Below are 17546 nucleotides of genomic sequence, written 5' to 3'. Positions count from 1 at the left end.
GTGTCCGAGGTACACCCACAAGACACCACATGTCCCAACTCAGGAGTTTTTAACTGTCGGGGACACGGGCTGCTTGTCCTCTGGACAACCCTGTTCTAGATTGAGCACAGGCCTCGAGCACGTCACCTCTGAGCTTCTGTCCCAAGGAAAGAAATGACAGAAAAATGATAAGAAGTTTCAACTTTTGGTCATCGGGTCCCAGTGTCCTTGAAGAGGAGAGACTTCTCCTAAAATGAGCCAAGCCAGGGGAGGCGATGGCTGCTCCATTGTCCCATTTCGCTGTCTTCTCCCAGGACAGTTATAGAAACTGTTTTCAGAAAAGTGTGTGGAGCAGGCGCTTTCAATTCTCAGTTTGCCTTTTAATTTTTTTTTATTATTTTTTTTTAAACTTTTTTTTAAAATTAATTTATTTGAGAGTGACAGACACAGAGAGAAAGACAGATAGAGGGAGAGAGAGAGAATGGGCGCGCCAGGGCTTCCAGCCTCTGCAAACGAACTCCAGACGCATGTGCCCCCTTGTGCATCTGGCTAACGTGGGACCTGGGGAACCGAGCCTCGAACCGGGGTCCTTAGGCTTCACAGGCAAGGGCTTAGCCACTAAGCCCTCTCTCCAGCCCTTTTATTTTTTTTTTAAATGTTAAACTATTTTTAAAATACAGAGAGATAGAAGAGACAAAGAGAATGGTCTCCAGCCACTGCAGATGAACTCCAGATACATGCGCCACTCTGGGCATCTGGCTTTACATGGGCACCGGGAGTTGGTCGTTGGGCTCTGTAAGCAAGCACCTTAACCACTGAGAAATCTCTCTAGACCTCAGTTTACCCTTTCAATATGTGAAACATAATGAAAACAGTGTAGCTCTGTGAATACCTTTGCAGTGGAGCGTGGTTGATGGTCTTCTCGCTGTGTATCTTTGCAAACTTGGTTAACTTTAATCCCTGGATTTCTTGAAAAAAATTATATATATATATATATATATATATATATAATTTTATTTGAGAAAGAGACAATGGGTGCACCAGGGCCTCCAGCTCACTGCAAAGGAACTCCAGAAGCGTGCACCCCTTGTGGGTCCCTGAGAATTGAACCGGGATTCTTTGGCTTTGCAGGCAAACGCCTTAACTGCTAAGCCATCTCTCCAGCCCCGAGCCCTGGATTTCTCATTTACACAAAGGGAATAGTGGAACTCACCTGTGATTGCTGGAGAATCAAGGTGATTTACAAAAAAAAAAAAAAAAAAAAAAAGCCAGGAGTGGTGGCACATGCCTTTAATCCCAGCACTCAGGAGGCAGAGGTAGAAGGATTGCCATGAGTTCAAGGCCAACCTGAGATGACAGAGTCAATTCCAGGTCAGCCTGGACCAGAGTGAGACCCTACCTCGAAGAACCAAAAAATAAAAAAATAAAAAAAACTTGTGCTTCTAGCTTGCTCCAGAAGCTATAGTTTAGACATTAAAAATTATCAAAATAATCAGCTTCTAGAGAAAAGATATAAAAGAAAACCCAGGGGTAAACCCTTAAATCTTTGTATCTCCCTTTCAGGGATTCCACGAAGTTACCATTTTCTGACTCAGAACCAAATACAAAGTCATTATTTAAGCACTTGTGACAATGGCGAGCGAATACCAACTTTATAATAGCAGACAGGGGGTCGCATACCTCAGAGTTCAAAAGGCCAGAAAACGATCAGGTTCGGCTGTTGGAAAAGTTTCTTTACTTAGTAACATACTTCCCTTTGATTTTCACAGTAGGCTGCTGTGTGTGGGAATGTTGGAGAGGAAGCCTGAACACTGAGAAATCCAGGCTGGGAGTTGGGGGCCCACGGTTGAGATTCCTATCACAGGAAGCAAGCCGAAACAATAGCTTTATGATACTGGCTTCCACGCTGGGCTGAGGACAGGGCACAGTCTGATGATGGGGACATCAGTGGAAACTCGATTGTCTTGGAGCCTCTTTGCAGAGGAGCCGGGCCCCACTGTGACTGAATCGGGGGTCGCTTCTGCATTGGAAGGGGCTTGAAGCAGTCGGACATAGACAAAACACACCGTTTATTCAAAAATTTATTTCAGGGCTGGATAGATAGTTTAGCGGTTAAGCGCTTGCCTGTGAAGCCTAAGGACTCGGGTTTGAGGCTCAATTCCCCAGGACCCACGTAAGCCAGATGAACGAGGGGGCACATGCATCCGGAGTGTTTGAAGTGGCTGGAGACCCTGGTGCGCCCATTCTCTCTTTCTCTCTCTGTCTACTGCTCTTAAATATATAAATAAAAATAAAAAATCCAGGCGTGGTGGTGCATGCCTTTAATCCCAGCACTCGGGAGGCAGAGGTAGGAGGCTTGCCATGAGTTTGAGGCCACCCTGAGACTCCATAGTGAATTCCAGGTCAGCCTGAGCTAGAGTGAGACCCTACCTCGAAAAACCAAAAAAATAAATAAAATAAACAAAAATTGGTTTCAGGCTTCCCCAGTCTCTGACCTGGTACAAATCAAACTCACTTTGCTGTAGAGCTGAAGAGCCACACGAAGCCAGGTTTCTAGAGAGAAATGTCAAGTTTATTTTTGATTCATGGCATTTGCTTAATGAAGACCTAGTCTTCACGAGAGAGGAGGATTTCCTGACCCCCAGACTACCAAGGGAAAGAGAGTAAAATGCTGGACATGTTATTTTCAAGTTTTCGCCATGACCTTTCCACGCAGGAAAAGTGGGGCGAGGGGAGCCAAACCGTGGTAGCAGATGTGGTTTCTGGATGCCCTCTGGTGCTCCACTGTCAGACCTGTTTTCATTGGCTTCCACCCCAACTCTTTGACTGTCCCAACCCACCCCCCCAACCCCACCCAGCCCTCCAAATCAAGGCCTTTTTCTGTCCGGCTTGGCAGGAAGCCGGTGAGATGATTCACGCAAGGATGTTCGTGGCTGGGAACAGCTAATGTGTGACCTCTTCTAGAAATACTGACCTTGTCCACAACATTGCCTTTCTCCAGAAAAGTCTGGCCAGTCAATAGGTGTTTCTTGAACCCCAGCCCTGTGCTTTATACGAAGAGAAGGAAGACAGGCTAAGGAGAAAATACCACCGTCTAATGGTAGATTTCCAGTGCTCACTGGGGAGCTTAGCCAGATCGCGTGGGGCACATCCCGCTGCCAAGGGTGCCCAGCCTGTGCACGGTGGGGTGTAAGGTACAAGCAATGCTTCAGTAAGTATGCATACTGGTGTCCTTGAGGCTGGGCTGGCACTGTATTTGCTGTCAGCATGCTCAGAGTATGTGTGTGTGCGTGTGTGTGTGTGCGTGTGTAAGGCGGGGGGAAGATGTTCCAGGGTGGTTCTAGTGCTGGGAATGGAAGAGCGGAGGGCGCAGTAAAGGCAGCCCTTCTGCAAGGAATGACCCTGTGATGAGAGCTCAGTGCCGCGTGCATCTGAAGCAGGAAAGCCTGTCTCAGAGTCAATGTGGTCCTGGGACTTTCCAGAAAAGAAAAACCTGGCCGCAGAAAGGGCTTAGCGGTTCAGACTTGCCTGCAGAGCCAAAGGACCCAGGTTCGATTCTCCAGGACCCAGATGCACAAGGTGGCTCAAGCATCTGGAGTTCGTCCGCAGTGGGTGTATTCCCTGGCGTGCCTAGTCTCTCTCTCTCTCTCTCTGTGACCCCCACCCCACCTCAAATACATAAAATTAATTAGAGAAAGAAAGAAATTAAAAAGCCTGAGGAGAATGACCCTGGTGGGGTAAGATCATAGCCAGCCAGCATCCTGATGAGCCAGACTAGGCACAGAGAGCCAAACTGGGGCTATCTGCCACCTGTCGGCTTAGCCCAGACACCCCAGCTCCTTGCTGCCACTGTTGTCTCCGCCCCATGGGGGCGGTGCTCCCTGTAGGAAATGAGCGGTGCTCCGGAAAAAGTGCTCCTAAACCTCGGCCGAGCACATCCTGGCGGCTGTGGGGAGTCATTGAAGCCTGTTTACAAGGCTATTTTTAGCATGAAAGAATCCTGCTGCGCACCCATCTGATTATGTTGCCTTTCAGCAGAAACTTCTGGTTCAGAGCACCGTTCATCTTTGCGGTTAGAAGCCAGCCAGTGCCTTATTAAAGCACCTACTGTGGGCTCCTCGCTTTACTCTGCCCTGAAAGAGTTATTCTCTGTTCTCATCTTCGCCAGGAAAGGGGATGAGCGAACTACCTCACAGCCCTTTGTCTTGCCTGCCAGTGTGTCCATCTGTTAAGGAGAAGGATTGCCCTTACCCTGTCAGCGTCCTCGATGTTTCCTCCAGGACGAGACTGAATACATAGCAAGTGGTGGACAGGTTTCTTAACTCCAGCCCAGGGCAGAGTGGAAGCTTAGTGCCTATGTGGTGAACCAAGAGCATCTATCCGGAGCTGTAGAGATGGCTTAGCCGTTAAGCAGTTTAGGCTGTGAAGCCTAAGGCCCCCGTGTTCGACTCCCCAGATCCCACGTAAGCCAGATGCACAAAGGCGAGGCAAGTGCAAGGTGGTGCAGGCCTCTGGAGTTGGATCACAGTGACTGAGGCCCTGGTGCGCCCATTCTCTCTCTCTCCCTCTGGCTCTCTCTCGCAGGAGCGCTCTGAAATATCAAACAAGATATTTAAAAACAAACAAAAAACCACCTTTCCCCATGCCCAAAGCTGAGTAGGAATGTTCATAGTTTTGGGAAGGCCTGATGTGCACACAGGGGGAGAAGTGGATGTCTTCAGGAGAGATGTGACATGAGCCTCCTAACATGTGGGGGAGTGCCTGGCCCCCAGCTCCAGGCTGGGGGGGGGGACCCAGCTGAGTTCCTTCTGAAGTTCCCCAGAGGATCAGCAGGTACTACAAGAGCGAACAGTTCCCCCTAGAAGGAAGGGGCCACACCCAAACTCTGCTGCCCCAGGGCCCTGGGTAGTGGGTTGGACAGATTTGAGAAGCCTACTGGCTTCCGGCCCCCCAGCAATCCTGTCCCTCCTTCCCACTGTTCCGCCACAGCCAATTTGACCAGCTCCTGGGAGCAAGCGCACCAAGGCACGATGGAAACCTGCCTGGCTGCCTTGGACCAGCTCAAAACAGGAAACTTTAAGCAGAACTATTTCCTCAGCCTAAACAGGCTGTTTTGGGATGACTCCAGATTTTGAAGTCAGTGTTACCACTGAGATCAAAGAAACTGGAGAGTTTTAAAATGTCATCTCCAGCAGGCCACAGGGCTGGCCCTCTGCCGGGAAGGAGAAAGCGGCCACCTAGCTGGTATGACTTAAAAGTGGCTGCCAATGTCTTTTGCCTATTCCCCAGATTTGTCGCTCATGCTGGGCTCACTCCGAGAACCCAGAGTTAAGGTGACGGCCCTCAATGTGTGCTTTCTAGAGCAACAGGTCTCTTTTTTTTATTTATTTGAGAGCAACAGACACAGAAAGAGGAAGAGGGGAGAGAGAGAGAGAGAGAGAGTGGGTTGCGCCAGGGCCTCCATCCACTGCAAACGAACTCCAGACGCGTGCGCCCCCTTGTGCATCTGGCTAACGTGGGTCCTGGGGAATCGAGCCTTGAACCGGGGTCCTTAGGCTTCATAGGCAAGCGCTTAACTGCTTAAACCATCTCTCCAGCCGGCAACAGGTCTCTTGACCTCCCTCTCAGAACTTGGTAGCAAAGCGAAATTCTGAGCCCCACCTGGAGAGCCTGTGAATTGGGGGCGGCAGCCTTCAGGGTCAGGTGGGTGGGGTGCAACTTGTATAGCCTTGGAAAGGCTGCACACTTTGAGGGTCTTTGGTTGAATGTTTTAACAGAAGGTCATGCATCCTCACTTTGCTTGGGACCCAATAAATCACATAGCTGTCCTGCGCCCAAAAGTCAACCCATCAGGTGATCCTGATGCACACACTGAGGGTGTGTGTGTGTGTATACATATATATATAATATGCAAATATATAGCCCCAGTTTAAACATGGACATTCTCCAGGAGAGTTAATATTAGCAACTTTTGGTCTCACTCCTGCATTGTGGCTCACCCTCATTAGTTCAGAGGTCTAGTTAGCAAAAAACAGGTGTGTCGGGGCTGGAGAGATGGCTCAGCGGTTAAGGCCTGCAAAGACTAAGGATCTAGGTTCGATTCTCCAGGTCCCATGTAAGCCAGATGCACAAGGGGGTGCATGCATCTGGAGTTCATTTGCAGTGGGTAGAGGCCCTGGCACACCCATTCTCTCTTCTCTCTCTCTCTTTCATAAATATGTAATAAAGATGTGCTTGCAGAGACCCTAAATGAGGATCAGGGGCCAGGAGTAAAGACTTTGCACGTGGTCATTACCCTCAGGGCTAGCTGCTTGAACCAAGTGTCCAGAAAAAGTCCATCTGGTACCCTAGAGCCATCCCTGCCCACACTTGCTCCTCCAGTAATGTCTGCTTTAACACCAGGTTGATGTCTACCTCCGACCCTTCTTTCTCCAGTTTGCTCTGAAAATGAATCTGAGGCCGAGGCCGATCAGCAGATGGATAACTTGTACCTGAAGGCCTTGGAGGGGTTCGTTGCTGTGGTGACCCAAGATGGTGACATGATCTTCCTGTCCGAAAATGTCAGCAAGTTCATGGGACTCACCCAGGTAGCACCTCATTCTTTCAAAGGGGAAGATGTCCCCACTTACGGGTAGAAACAAAGGGCAGGCGTTAGTCAGAGTCTCTCTCGATCACTCCCCGCGAATGCCCACCCTCGATGCAGAAGGCTCAGGGACGCGCTCCCGCTTCCTGGCATTGGGTTTGACGTTGCCGATGGCCGATCTGGGAAGCGGATTGGCGAGACGAGCCTTGTGAATCAAGTCCCTGTTGCCATAACTACTGCTGTGCCCCTCTGTGAGCCCAACACTGGCCCATGGTGGTGGATGGGTAACCCGATTCCATCGCTCCCATGTCTCTGGATCTAGGAGGCAGCTCAGCTGCCTCGGGGAGTCTCTGACCTGGGTGTTTGGAATAACAAAGGTGACCTTGCTTTTTTGAGACAGGTAGAGCTAACGGGACACAGTATCTTTGATTTCACTCACCCCTGTGATCACGAGGAGATCCGCGAGAACTTGACTTTCAAAAACGGTAAAGTGTTTTGTCACGTGGTTACATCCTTGTCCTCCCCCTGGGAGGGCATCTGTCATCCCTTTACCTACAAAACACAGACCATGATGCCGGGGGGCAGGGGGAGAAACATTGGCATTCATTAAAAACCCTGGTTGGCTGGCCCACCATATAGCCCATGAGGTGAGATGGCAGGCACTTGGAAGAACCCAGAAACTCAGGATAGCTCCTGCTCACCCCAATTAATGATGCCTGATCTCACCCAACCCGGGCACACCTTCAGGTACCAGTGCCACTCTCCAGGCATCTCTGCCGACTGGCACCACCCAAACCCATAACCTCATCTGTGCCAAAGCGCTCGCTTGTCTTGCTGTATCATAAACCACCCAAAACCTAGGCTGATGCAATCACACTGTCCTCTCCCAACTACCTGTGGGTTCTGTGGGCAAGTCTCTGGCTGCACTGTGACATCAGCTGAGCTGCAGTCATCGGGGGGACGAGGCTGGAGTGACCAAGATGGCTCCTCCACAGGCCTGGGGTCTGTGGGCAGGTAGCTGGGAAGTCAGGTAGCTTCACCTCTCTCCCTCTCCCATTCCATGGAACTCAGAGTGGCCCTTTCCATGCGGTCCCTCTGGGAGAGTCATCTTACATGGCAGATCGGGACTTCCTCAAACAGTCCTGGAACTGGAACAACATTGCTTCTGCCCAGTGTTGCTGGTTAGAGCAAGGTAGACACTAAGCCCTGATTTGATGTGGGACCTGAATGTCCGGAGGCATGGCTCCTTAGGATCACCACTGAGACCAGCTACCACTGGAGCCATGGTTTGAATGGGGCCCCTGGTAATGAGGCACAGGTCAGGAAGTGTTTGTTGGACAATATTTTATTTATTTTGGGATTTTTTTTTTTTTTTTTTTGGAGGGAGGGTCTCATTCTAGTCCAGGCTGACCTAGAATTCACTATGTAGTCTCAGGGTGGCCTTGAACTCACAGTGATCATCTTACCTCTGCCTTCCAAGTGCTGGGATTAAAAGCATATGCCACCACACCCAGCTGCTGATTTTTTTGTTTTTTTGAGAAGAGAGAGAGAGAATTGGCATGCCAGGGCCTCAGCCACTGAGATTGCACTGTAGATGCTTGCACCACCTTTCGGACATGTGAAACCTTGCACTTGCCTCACCTCTGTGTATCTGGCTGACGTGGGATCTGGAGAGTTGAACATGGGTCCTTAGGCTTTGCAGGCAAGCTTGTTAACTGCTAAGCCATCTCTCCAGCTGATGGACCGTATTTTATTAAAGGTCTGTTGAACTGGTGAGGGCACTTTGCAATAAGGGTGAGGCGTCGTTGTTGGTAAATAGGTGCATTCAACCAAAGGCATGAATCCAAGGTAACGTCAACAGAACTGAAGTTCTGGGTAACAGTGGGGCCCAGTGACCGTCAAGATCCTTTCAGAGCTGGGGGACCTATCATTGGTCTGGGCAGAGTGCCCACATAAGACATCTTAGTTCAAGTCTGTCACCTGCCACTGCCACAGGGCGTATGCTCGTTGAACCTGAATGGCAGAGGCAGTGGCACCAAGCTGGCCAGGTTTTGCTTATTACCGTGCATGCTGCAAAAGCGGGGACTTCATTGGCTCGCCTCCACTCTTGGCACCGGCTGCTGCAATCCTTGCTTGGGCCTGCAAGGCTTTGCGGAATTACACCATCTTGCCACCTTCACCACCCCTGACCTCTCCCCTGGCTCCCAGAGAACACAGATTAGGGACCACCCCATGGCTCGTTAATGTCTGGCCTGTGATTCTGAGAACCTCTAGGTGGTGTGGCATGGTTGGCTCTATGGAGAGGGGTTTCTACCCATTTTGAAAGCATTTCCTTTTAATTTTTTCTTGCTGTAGTCTCAGAGTCAGTTTGATAATTCTGTGAGCTGAAATAAGCCCCTTACTCTAGTTTTTCTCTGCAAGTTGATGGCAAAGTCTAGAACCTTCTAGCTTCCAAGTGCCATAACTCCCAGCTAAGTGTCCTCCTCTTTCCTGGATAAAGGTTTGCATCTTTCTGTTCATGATTAGGGAATCAGCAAATCCTTACCAAAGGAGCCAGCCAGTGGGGAGACTCATGGTCCAGAGGCAAAGGGTCAAGGTGGGTTTCTAGAGGTAGATAGGATCATGAGGCAGATTATAGGAAGCTTTGAAGGACAAGCGGAGGGGTCAAACTTCATCCTATAGACAGTGGGGTGCTATTGAAGGGTTTTGAGTAGGAGTGGAGTTATAAAATGTCAGAATAAAGCCGGGCGTGGTGGCACACACCTTTAATGCCAGCTCTTGGGAGTCAGAGGTAGGAGGATTGCTTTGAGCTCAAGTCCTGCGTTAGATAGTGAACTCCAGGTCAGCCTGAGCTAGAGCAACACCTTACCTCAAAAAAACCAAACAAAAACAAAACAAAACAAAACAAAAATGTCAGAATAGAAAGAATCCAGAGGTTAAGAAGTTAGGAGCCCTTAACAGAAAACAGTGAATAAGAAATCATAAATGAGGGCTGGAGAGATGGCTTAGCAGTTAAGGCGCTTGCCTGCAAAGCCAAAGGACCTGGGTTTGATTCCCCAGGACCCACGTTTAAGCCAGCTGCACAAGGTGGCACATGTGTCTGGAGGTCCTGACCTGCCCATCTTCTCTCTTTTTCAAAGAAATAAAAATAAAACAGTAAGAAAAAGAAATAACTCTTTTCTCTCTTCCTTGTCCCCAACTCCCAGTGGCCACAAGATACAAGTATATCTCATTATATATCAACTTCACCTTCATGTAATTAACACTGTACGAAGCACATTGAAGTATGAAAGATACAGCACAGCAACCAAAAGTTACTCTTGAGTCTGTCATTTATTGGGTCCCCCCCCCCAAAGGACATTTAAGGGCGCCATAATTCCTTTGACTTATCACTCTTCTGGACTGTGTCAGGCAAATAAATCAAGGTCCCTTGAAGCTTTACTTGCAGAGGCCCAGTGACTTCTCTTGGAGGGAGTGGCATGGCTATTTAAAGAATAGCTCTAAATGCAGGGCAGGTGGCCCAGGAGACCCTGCGTGGGGACAGTGCTGGAGGCAAAATTTAGATGAAGTTGGCTCTGTTTTCAGCACTCTAGATGACTGAAATTAGAAACTTAGAAACTAAACAGGTAACTTGGAGAGAAGCTATATCGCTGGTTTTGGTAACTTACTCAATTCAGAATTTATTCGACTCTAGCTAAGAGCGGATCAGTTCTATTTTGAGATCATTATTAGACTAAACCTGTTCATATAGTCATGGAAGTGTTAAACCAGTGGTCCCTCTTGAGCTTTAAGATATGTCATTCGAGGGCTGAGGAAATGGCTTAGCAGTTAAGGCATTTGCCTGCGAAGCCTAAGGACCCCGGTTCGATTCCCCAGGACCCACATAAGCCAGATGCACAAGGGGCCGCATGCTTCTGGAGCTCATTTGCAGTGGCTGGAGGCCCTGGACTGCCCATTCTCTCTATCTGCCTCTTCCTCCCCACTCAGATAAGTAATAAAATATCTTTTTTAAAAAAGAAATGTTGCTTTAAGTAGAGATAAAATGGCATGTTATCTAACACGTAGCAATTGCAAGTTGCAAGTAGGGTACCAGAAAGATCTTAACTTTCCAAGAGACGGGCTAGAAACAGCAGCCAGTAGTCTGTAATTGAAAAAAGGCTTAATCTCTTGAAGGAACCATGGTGTCTCCCAGGTCAAACCTTGCTCTTTCAGCTAAAGCACATGCATTTGCTTCAGTAGAGGCTGCCGAAAGCTGTGGTCAAATTTACCAGTGGCCTCACTTTTCTGCAATGGGCCAGCGACTGTGCACTAAGGCGAAGGGACCCCCAAATGTCAGGGCACCTCCTGCCTCTTAGGAGTTTGTGCTCCACATGAGGAGATGAGCGGCCAGGCTTGTGTTACCAAATGAGCCATATGTCCACAGATTCATTTGATTCTTACTAATTTCACTTTCCTGGAAAGGGGGAACAAACACTCATACAATGATACGGAAATCCACCACGTGTGAAGGAAAGGTCTGCTTCAGCTGTTGAGATATGGGTCTGACCTGAAGGATGGAAGTCACTCAGCTTTCTGTTCTTTTTATTAATTTTTATTTTTACTTATTTGAGAGTGACAGAGAGAGAATGGGCACGCCAGGGCTTCCAGCCACTGCAAACGAACTCCAGACACGTGCGCCCCCTTGTGCATCTGGCTAACGTGGGTCCTGGGGAATCAAGCCTCGAACCGGGGTCCTTAGGCTTAACAGGCAAGCGCTTAACCGCTAAGCCATCTCTCCAGCCCAGCTTTCTGTTCTCTAAGCCAAACGGTGTTTGTCTGCGGGGTGAAATTTAATTGTAAAAGTTATTGTATGACGTCAAGAAATTCTAGCAACAGGAATAAAATGAACACGGACCTAAAAACCAACCTTAGTCCATGGTCGCCTGCAGGTGCTAACGTGCAAAGCGCTGGGAAACACCAAGAACAAACGGCCCAGAAAGGCCGCGGCCGGGCCCGTCTCGTGAATGCAGATCGAAACTAATCGAGTGGTTTCTGGTCCCCCCGCCCCTCCCCAGGCTCTGGTTTTGGAAAGAAAAGCAAAGACATGTCAACCGAGCGCGACTTTTTCATGAGGATGAAGTGCACGGTCACCAACAGAGGCCGAACCGTCAACCTCAAATCGGCCACCTGGAAGGTAGGACATCAGTCCTGGGTTGGAGCCCCAAGTGTGTGTGGGGGGGGGCGGGGAAGGGTATGCCTAAAAGCCCTGCTCCCCCCACACACATCCCCCCACACACATCCCCCCACCACCCCATGCTCACAGCACTCTGGGTCCCCTCTGACCTCCGTGGCTGGTCCCCAGGTCCTGCACTGCACTGGCCAGGTGAAAGTCTGCAGCAACTGTCCCCCTCACAATAGCCTCTGTGGCTACAAGGACCCTCTGCTGTCCTACCTTATCATCACGTGTGAGCCCATCCAGCACCCGTCCCACATGGACATCCCCCTGGACAGCAAGACCTTCCTGAGCCGTCACAGCATGGACATGAAGTTCAACTACTGCGATGACAGGTAGGACTCTGAGCATGTGCACTGTGTACGCTAGGCAAGGGGCGTCACCCACAGAATGTGTGTGTGTGTATGTGTGTGTGTGGATGATTGTACCTACAGTAAGGGATGGGTGCAAGTTTGCTGGGCCTGTGTCATGTGTCACTTCATCAATCCTCCCCTGAGGCGCCTGGTACCAAGGGCGGTAGTGTCCCATCAATGCCGCCCGAGACTCTGTCTGCAGAGCTGACGGGACTTTGTCGTCATGGTGGTATGTGCATTATTTGTCCACGTACGTATCTGGTTCCCCGGGGGAATTTCTAGGGCAGTCTCCTATCCCACATGGCGAGATTCTAGACATTTCCGTAAGTGCTCTCCAGTCTCAGGCCAGCCAGGAATACGGGGTTCTGATCTGGGCACGGATCTGTGCTGGCTAGCTCTCCCTGACCCCCTGCGCTTCCCCTCTGCCTTGCCCCCTGGCAAAGACTGCAATGGAGGAAGCTAAGCTGGCCTCTTCCAGGCCCACTGGACACTTCCCTCGGGCTGGTAGCGCATGGTCAGTGGTAGCTGTCGTTCCTAACTTGATTCAAGTTCAGAGCACACCCAAGACTGCAAAGGGAAGGTATGGCGCCTCTAGTTGCTAGCTCGACTTAGAACATTGTCCCAGGGGAGGAGAGGCAGGCCAGGCTTGTCACTGAGCAAAGAGTGTGTTTAAACTGCAGCACCGTTGCTAACCTTCACCCTGGTGGTTGGGGCGTGGAGGAGGAAGCCAGGGAGAATGGATTGTGATGGACCATGGCCAGGGCGGGAAGGAATGAAAGCTAAGGGAAGAGGGACCGAATGTGGGGTTAGCTTGCCTCGCGTGACTGCTACTGTATCTTGCTCACTGGCATATCCTGGGGGCACTCTTCAGGGCAGAGCTTGCCCAGCAGGACCTCAGCCATCTGCACTATCCAAAGTCTACACTGTACCTCCCGCAACTCTGCCCCCCCGACCCCCGGAGTGGGTAACACATACCTGGCTTGTTTCACATAGGGTCATTCTGAGATAAGGGTCATGGCTGTGAAAGCGTTTGGAAAAAGCACACCCCCACAGCACGGGGCGAGGCTTCTAGTCACTGCCCGTGACTATGTTTGCCTGCAGGAAACCCCTGAACCCCCAAACGGGAGCCTCTGCCTAGCCTCGCTTAGGCCCATTACCATTCTCTCCCAGCCAGACATTCCAGGAGGGCATCTCTGTTTCCTGGGTCCAGGCTCAGTTTCTCAGTTCGGTATAGGTGGATCTGGGGGTGGTTGGTCACTTCTTAGGAACTGGCCATCATTTATAGCCAGAACTGTTGTAAAAGCATCCTTGCAGCCTTCCTACCCCCACCCCAGTTCTGACCACAAGAGAGCCAGGAACTGGGAAGAGAGAGCAGATAGTCTCACATGGAGAGAAACCGGGATTCCATTAGCATTGGCAGCCTTTTATATGCATATATAAAGATTTGTTTTTATTAGAATGTGTACACCAGGGCCTCTAGCCAGTGCAAACAAACTTCAGATGCATGTCTTCATGTGCACCTGGCTTGCCCAGGGCACAGAGAATCGAACCTGGGTCCTCCGGCTTCGCAGGCAAGCGCCATAACCGCTGAGCCATCTCTCCAGCCGCTGACGATCGTTTCTAGAATTGCTGTTACTGTTGTGCAGACAGCTCTGACATGTGCTCCTGGCCCCCAAGCCTGGCCCATGCTGCCGGCGTTGAGGTGGGATAGTTTGCAGCCAGGGTAGCTGGGGGAACCCCAGCTGACTTCAAAATCGTTCCCCTGCCCTGTGGATAAGAGCAAAGAGATTGGGGGGGGGGGGCGGGAGGAACCTGTGGGACTGATTCTTGTTAAATCAGAAGATCCCCTGGGAAGGGTAATTCAGTGCTAATTCATTCCATTGGGTTCAAGCCATAAGAAATTAGGCACCTAAAGGGACGTAAGAAGCTATTGTCGCTGACTGGCAGGCAGAGGAGATACTGGCTTAAAGGAGCCTATGCTTTGGAGTTTGGTGATTTCAGTGTGGAGGAGAATATTGCTTACAAGGCTAGCATCAACTTGCCTTTAAGGCACTGAGTGTATATGGTCCTGACTCTGAATTGAGTGGCGCCGGAGAGGTGTGGAAGCACAGGAGTTCCAGGCCGCTCAGAAGGTGTGTGTTTAACCGATTAGCGGATTAGTTAACCAGGACATGTATGTGGCTTAGACAGTCTGTAAAGAAACCTATTTTAAGTGCTTAATCCCTCAGTGGTATTGCTCAATCGTTTTAATGAGGGCGGCTTTTTATGGGGCGGGGGTGGAGGGGGGCAGGCACTCGGGAGCTTATTTGGGTTCCCCTTTTTATATGGGGGTGGAGAGAAGTGTGTGCACACGTATACACTCTCACACATGTGATTATGAACTTCCCAATGCCCTTCCGGGAGAAATGCTTCAAATCCAACCCCCTACCTAGGACGGCTCATGGGAGAAGGCTCCTTCCTCCATCTTGACCATCAAATCCACTTGGCTGGGTGCTACCTGACACAGGGGAAGCAATGATTTCCCCTAAAGGAAATTAGGTGATTAGAGTGCACAAATAACTTTTAAGGTGGATTGGTGATTTTCTTTGTGTCTCTGGTCTTAGTATATCTAAGGAGATAGGTCCATACCAAAAAAAGGAAGGAGAGAAAACAGTCCTCTGATTTCATGTTGAACTTGCTATTCCACAATCCATTGCGAAACAGCCCATTCTGGTGCATCTGAAAGCAAAGGAAAAGTTCAGAGGACACAGTGAAATTCTCTATTAATTATTCGAAGCAGAAATTATTTTTCAATGGCAGCTTAGAAGCTGGGTGTGGTGGCACACACCTTTAATCCCAGCACTTGGGAGGCAGAGGTAGGTGGATTGCCGTGAGTTTGAGGCCACCCTGAGACTATATTAGTGAGTTCCAGGTCAGCCTGGACTAGTGTGAGACCCTACCTCAAAAAAATCAAAAACATAAAAATAATAAAATAAAATAAAATAAAATTTCAGCTTGGTACAGTGGCTCACTTCTGTAATCCTACCACTCAGGAGGCAGAGGTAGGAGAATCATCATGACTTTTGCGGCAGGGTCTCATCCTAACCCAGCCTGACCACAAAGTCTACAGCAAGTTACCCATCAAACACATTTGTGTATGTTGGTTTAGTATCTCTCATCTAAAATGTTTAGAACCAAAACTGTTTCAGATTTCCGGTGGTTTTCAATGATTTTTGCATAGACTTACTAGTTGAACCCCCACATTTTAAATTTTCTAACATTTGGGCTGGAGAGATGGGTTCAGCAGTTGCCTAAAATCTTCCAAAATCCGAAACTGTCAAATGGTCATGTTGGCGTATTGTGAATGTCAGTTCAGATGAAAGATGCCTGATCAACTGCCTTAGACAACAAGAGTAAATTTCTATAGTTAAGAGAAAAAGGGGGGAAAAAAGTTATTGTCTTCTCCCCTCTTAGTCCTTCCTCTCTCTTTGTGCCCAGACTGCCCTCAAATTTGCTCCTGTCCTCGGCCTCCTAAATGCTAAAGCCCTTCATGATCAGCGTCATTGTAATTGCCTCCACTTAAGACGTGAACGTTAAGGGTTCCATTCAATTGCTTTGCAATTCATGAGCTGCTATAGATGAACACTGGCTTCTTAACCTAACCCTGTGCCCGCAGCTATTATAGCCAAGAAGTAAGTATTCCCCAACAGCTAAGGGTCTAGGGCTCGAGACATAAGCAGCTCAGTGAAATCAAAGTCAACAGCACAAAACAGAACATTCCACTTACTGGGAAGAAAGATAAAAGTTGCTCTTAGATAGTTTAAAGTGAGGTGGTTGGTAAGTTCATGTGGAGATGCCATCTAGCGGCCTAAGGGCAGCCAAGATGCCAATTCGCATGTTATTCCACTGTGACCTTGTGAGTTCTGTGAATCTTCCTGTCTCTTACAAGTAGGTATGAAGATTAAAATTACATTTTCACATTAATAAAGAGGGTCATTTCATCTCTGTGGAGTAAGGCGATACAAGATGAAATAAAAGCAATGTTTACAGTTCAGTAAGATCACTGCACCCCAAATTATTCCAGTAAGGATTATGATGAATTCAATAAAAATCCAAAGATGTTAGGATTAGTAGGGAATGGTAAAAGCAAGGGAAGAGTTGAGTAACATAAAGAGAATCTCAATAAACTTACAAAGTACCAGAAGTTGGGGGCTGGAGCGATGGCTTAGCGGTTAAGGCACTTGCCTATAAAGCCAAAGAACCTCGGTTCAGTTCCCCAGGACCCACATAAGCCAGATGCACAAGGAGGCACACACAGCTGCAGTTTGTTTGCAGTGGCTGGAGGCCCTGGTGCACCCATTCTCTCCCTCTCAAATAAATAAATAAAATATGTAAAAAAAAAAAAAAAGTTGTAAGGTTTTTAAGAAGCCAGAGGATAAAGTGGGCTGACTTTGGGCACATCTAACAAGTTATTTTATTTTACTGCCATTCAGAGAATAGACGTGAAGGTGACATTTCACATTAAGGCATTGCATCTATGTTAGTTTCAGATGTAGTCTATTTTAAGTACTTTGCAAGCCTTATAGTAGATTTTTCTTCCAAGCCTCCACTAGAAGGAGCTTTAATGGGCTCCATGTGCACAGGAATCTGCTTAGCTGGCAGTGTTGTGGGATGAGCCCTAACCGCGTTCCAGTGCGTGAGAAAAAGAAATGCGCACCTCTTCTAGAAATAACGTAAGAGGCCCCTCCATAAATTCTCTTCAAAAAATTTATTTCAAAATTCACTAGATCTCACCATCCCCAAACCTGCTTCCTGCTAAGTAGAACTCCTGGCCGATTGCTTTTTACCACTTGTTTCTGGGTCCTGGAGGATAAGATTGCTACAGTACGTAGCCCTGGCCACTTTCCACTGTATAAATGTACCCTGTGGGCACTGTGCCACACAGACCAGATGGAAATTGATTTTTCATTAACCGTAGAGGTGGCTGTATATATTTCACGTAATTGGACTGTATTTTAGAAAAGCATGGGGCTTAAGGGTGTCTGTTTAAAGCAAACACGATCTAGATTAAAAACGTATTTAAGTGAGCAGGCGCCGGAACGGGAGTTAGTGAATAGTTTGGATAATAAGGAAGCGCGTTACCAGAGTTTATAAGCATGTATAGAAGCCTCAACAAGCGAATCGGGGTGTTAGTGGAAGGGAAGAGCAAACTTCAGTCAAGTATTTATAGTCGTGAAAGCAGTTTTCGGAAAACAAGCAAATTATAAGGGTACATGAAGCTTATCTTCTTGGAATGGTGTAAGCGCTCTCTAGCCATCTTGTGCATATGCCTAGTTTACTTAGCACGTCTTTGCTCCTGTAGGGAGGTAGACACAGCAGGGGGAACTTGACTGCCACAGCCCATGACACCCAAAGACCTAGCTAGCCCTGCGAAGCTCGC

At 48.7% G+C, this 17546-nt stretch overlaps 1 protein-coding gene across 2 annotated transcripts in view; it reads left to right on the top strand.

Moving 5' to 3' along the window:
* Epas1 (endothelial PAS domain protein 1) overlaps positions 1-17546 on the top strand; it is a 101144-nt gene that overhangs the window by 66475 nt on the left and 17123 nt on the right. For both annotated transcript variants that reach the window (XM_045137426.1, XM_045137425.1), the window contains 4 exons: positions 6415-6566; positions 6963-7047; positions 11617-11735; positions 11904-12109. In XM_045137426.1, the coding sequence (XP_044993361.1) occupies positions 6415-6566; positions 6963-7047; positions 11617-11735; positions 11904-12109 (562 nt within the window). The remainder of the gene's footprint in view (positions 1-6414; positions 6567-6962; positions 7048-11616; positions 11736-11903; positions 12110-17546) is intronic.

Source organism: Jaculus jaculus, chromosome 18 (genome assembly GCF_020740685.1).
Source record: "Jaculus jaculus isolate mJacJac1 chromosome 18, mJacJac1.mat.Y.cur, whole genome shotgun sequence".
Lineage (NCBI taxonomy): Eukaryota > Metazoa > Chordata > Mammalia > Rodentia > Dipodidae > Jaculus > Jaculus jaculus.
Note: the sequence above shows the minus strand (reverse complement) of the source record. Positions and strands in the feature narration are given on the sequence as shown.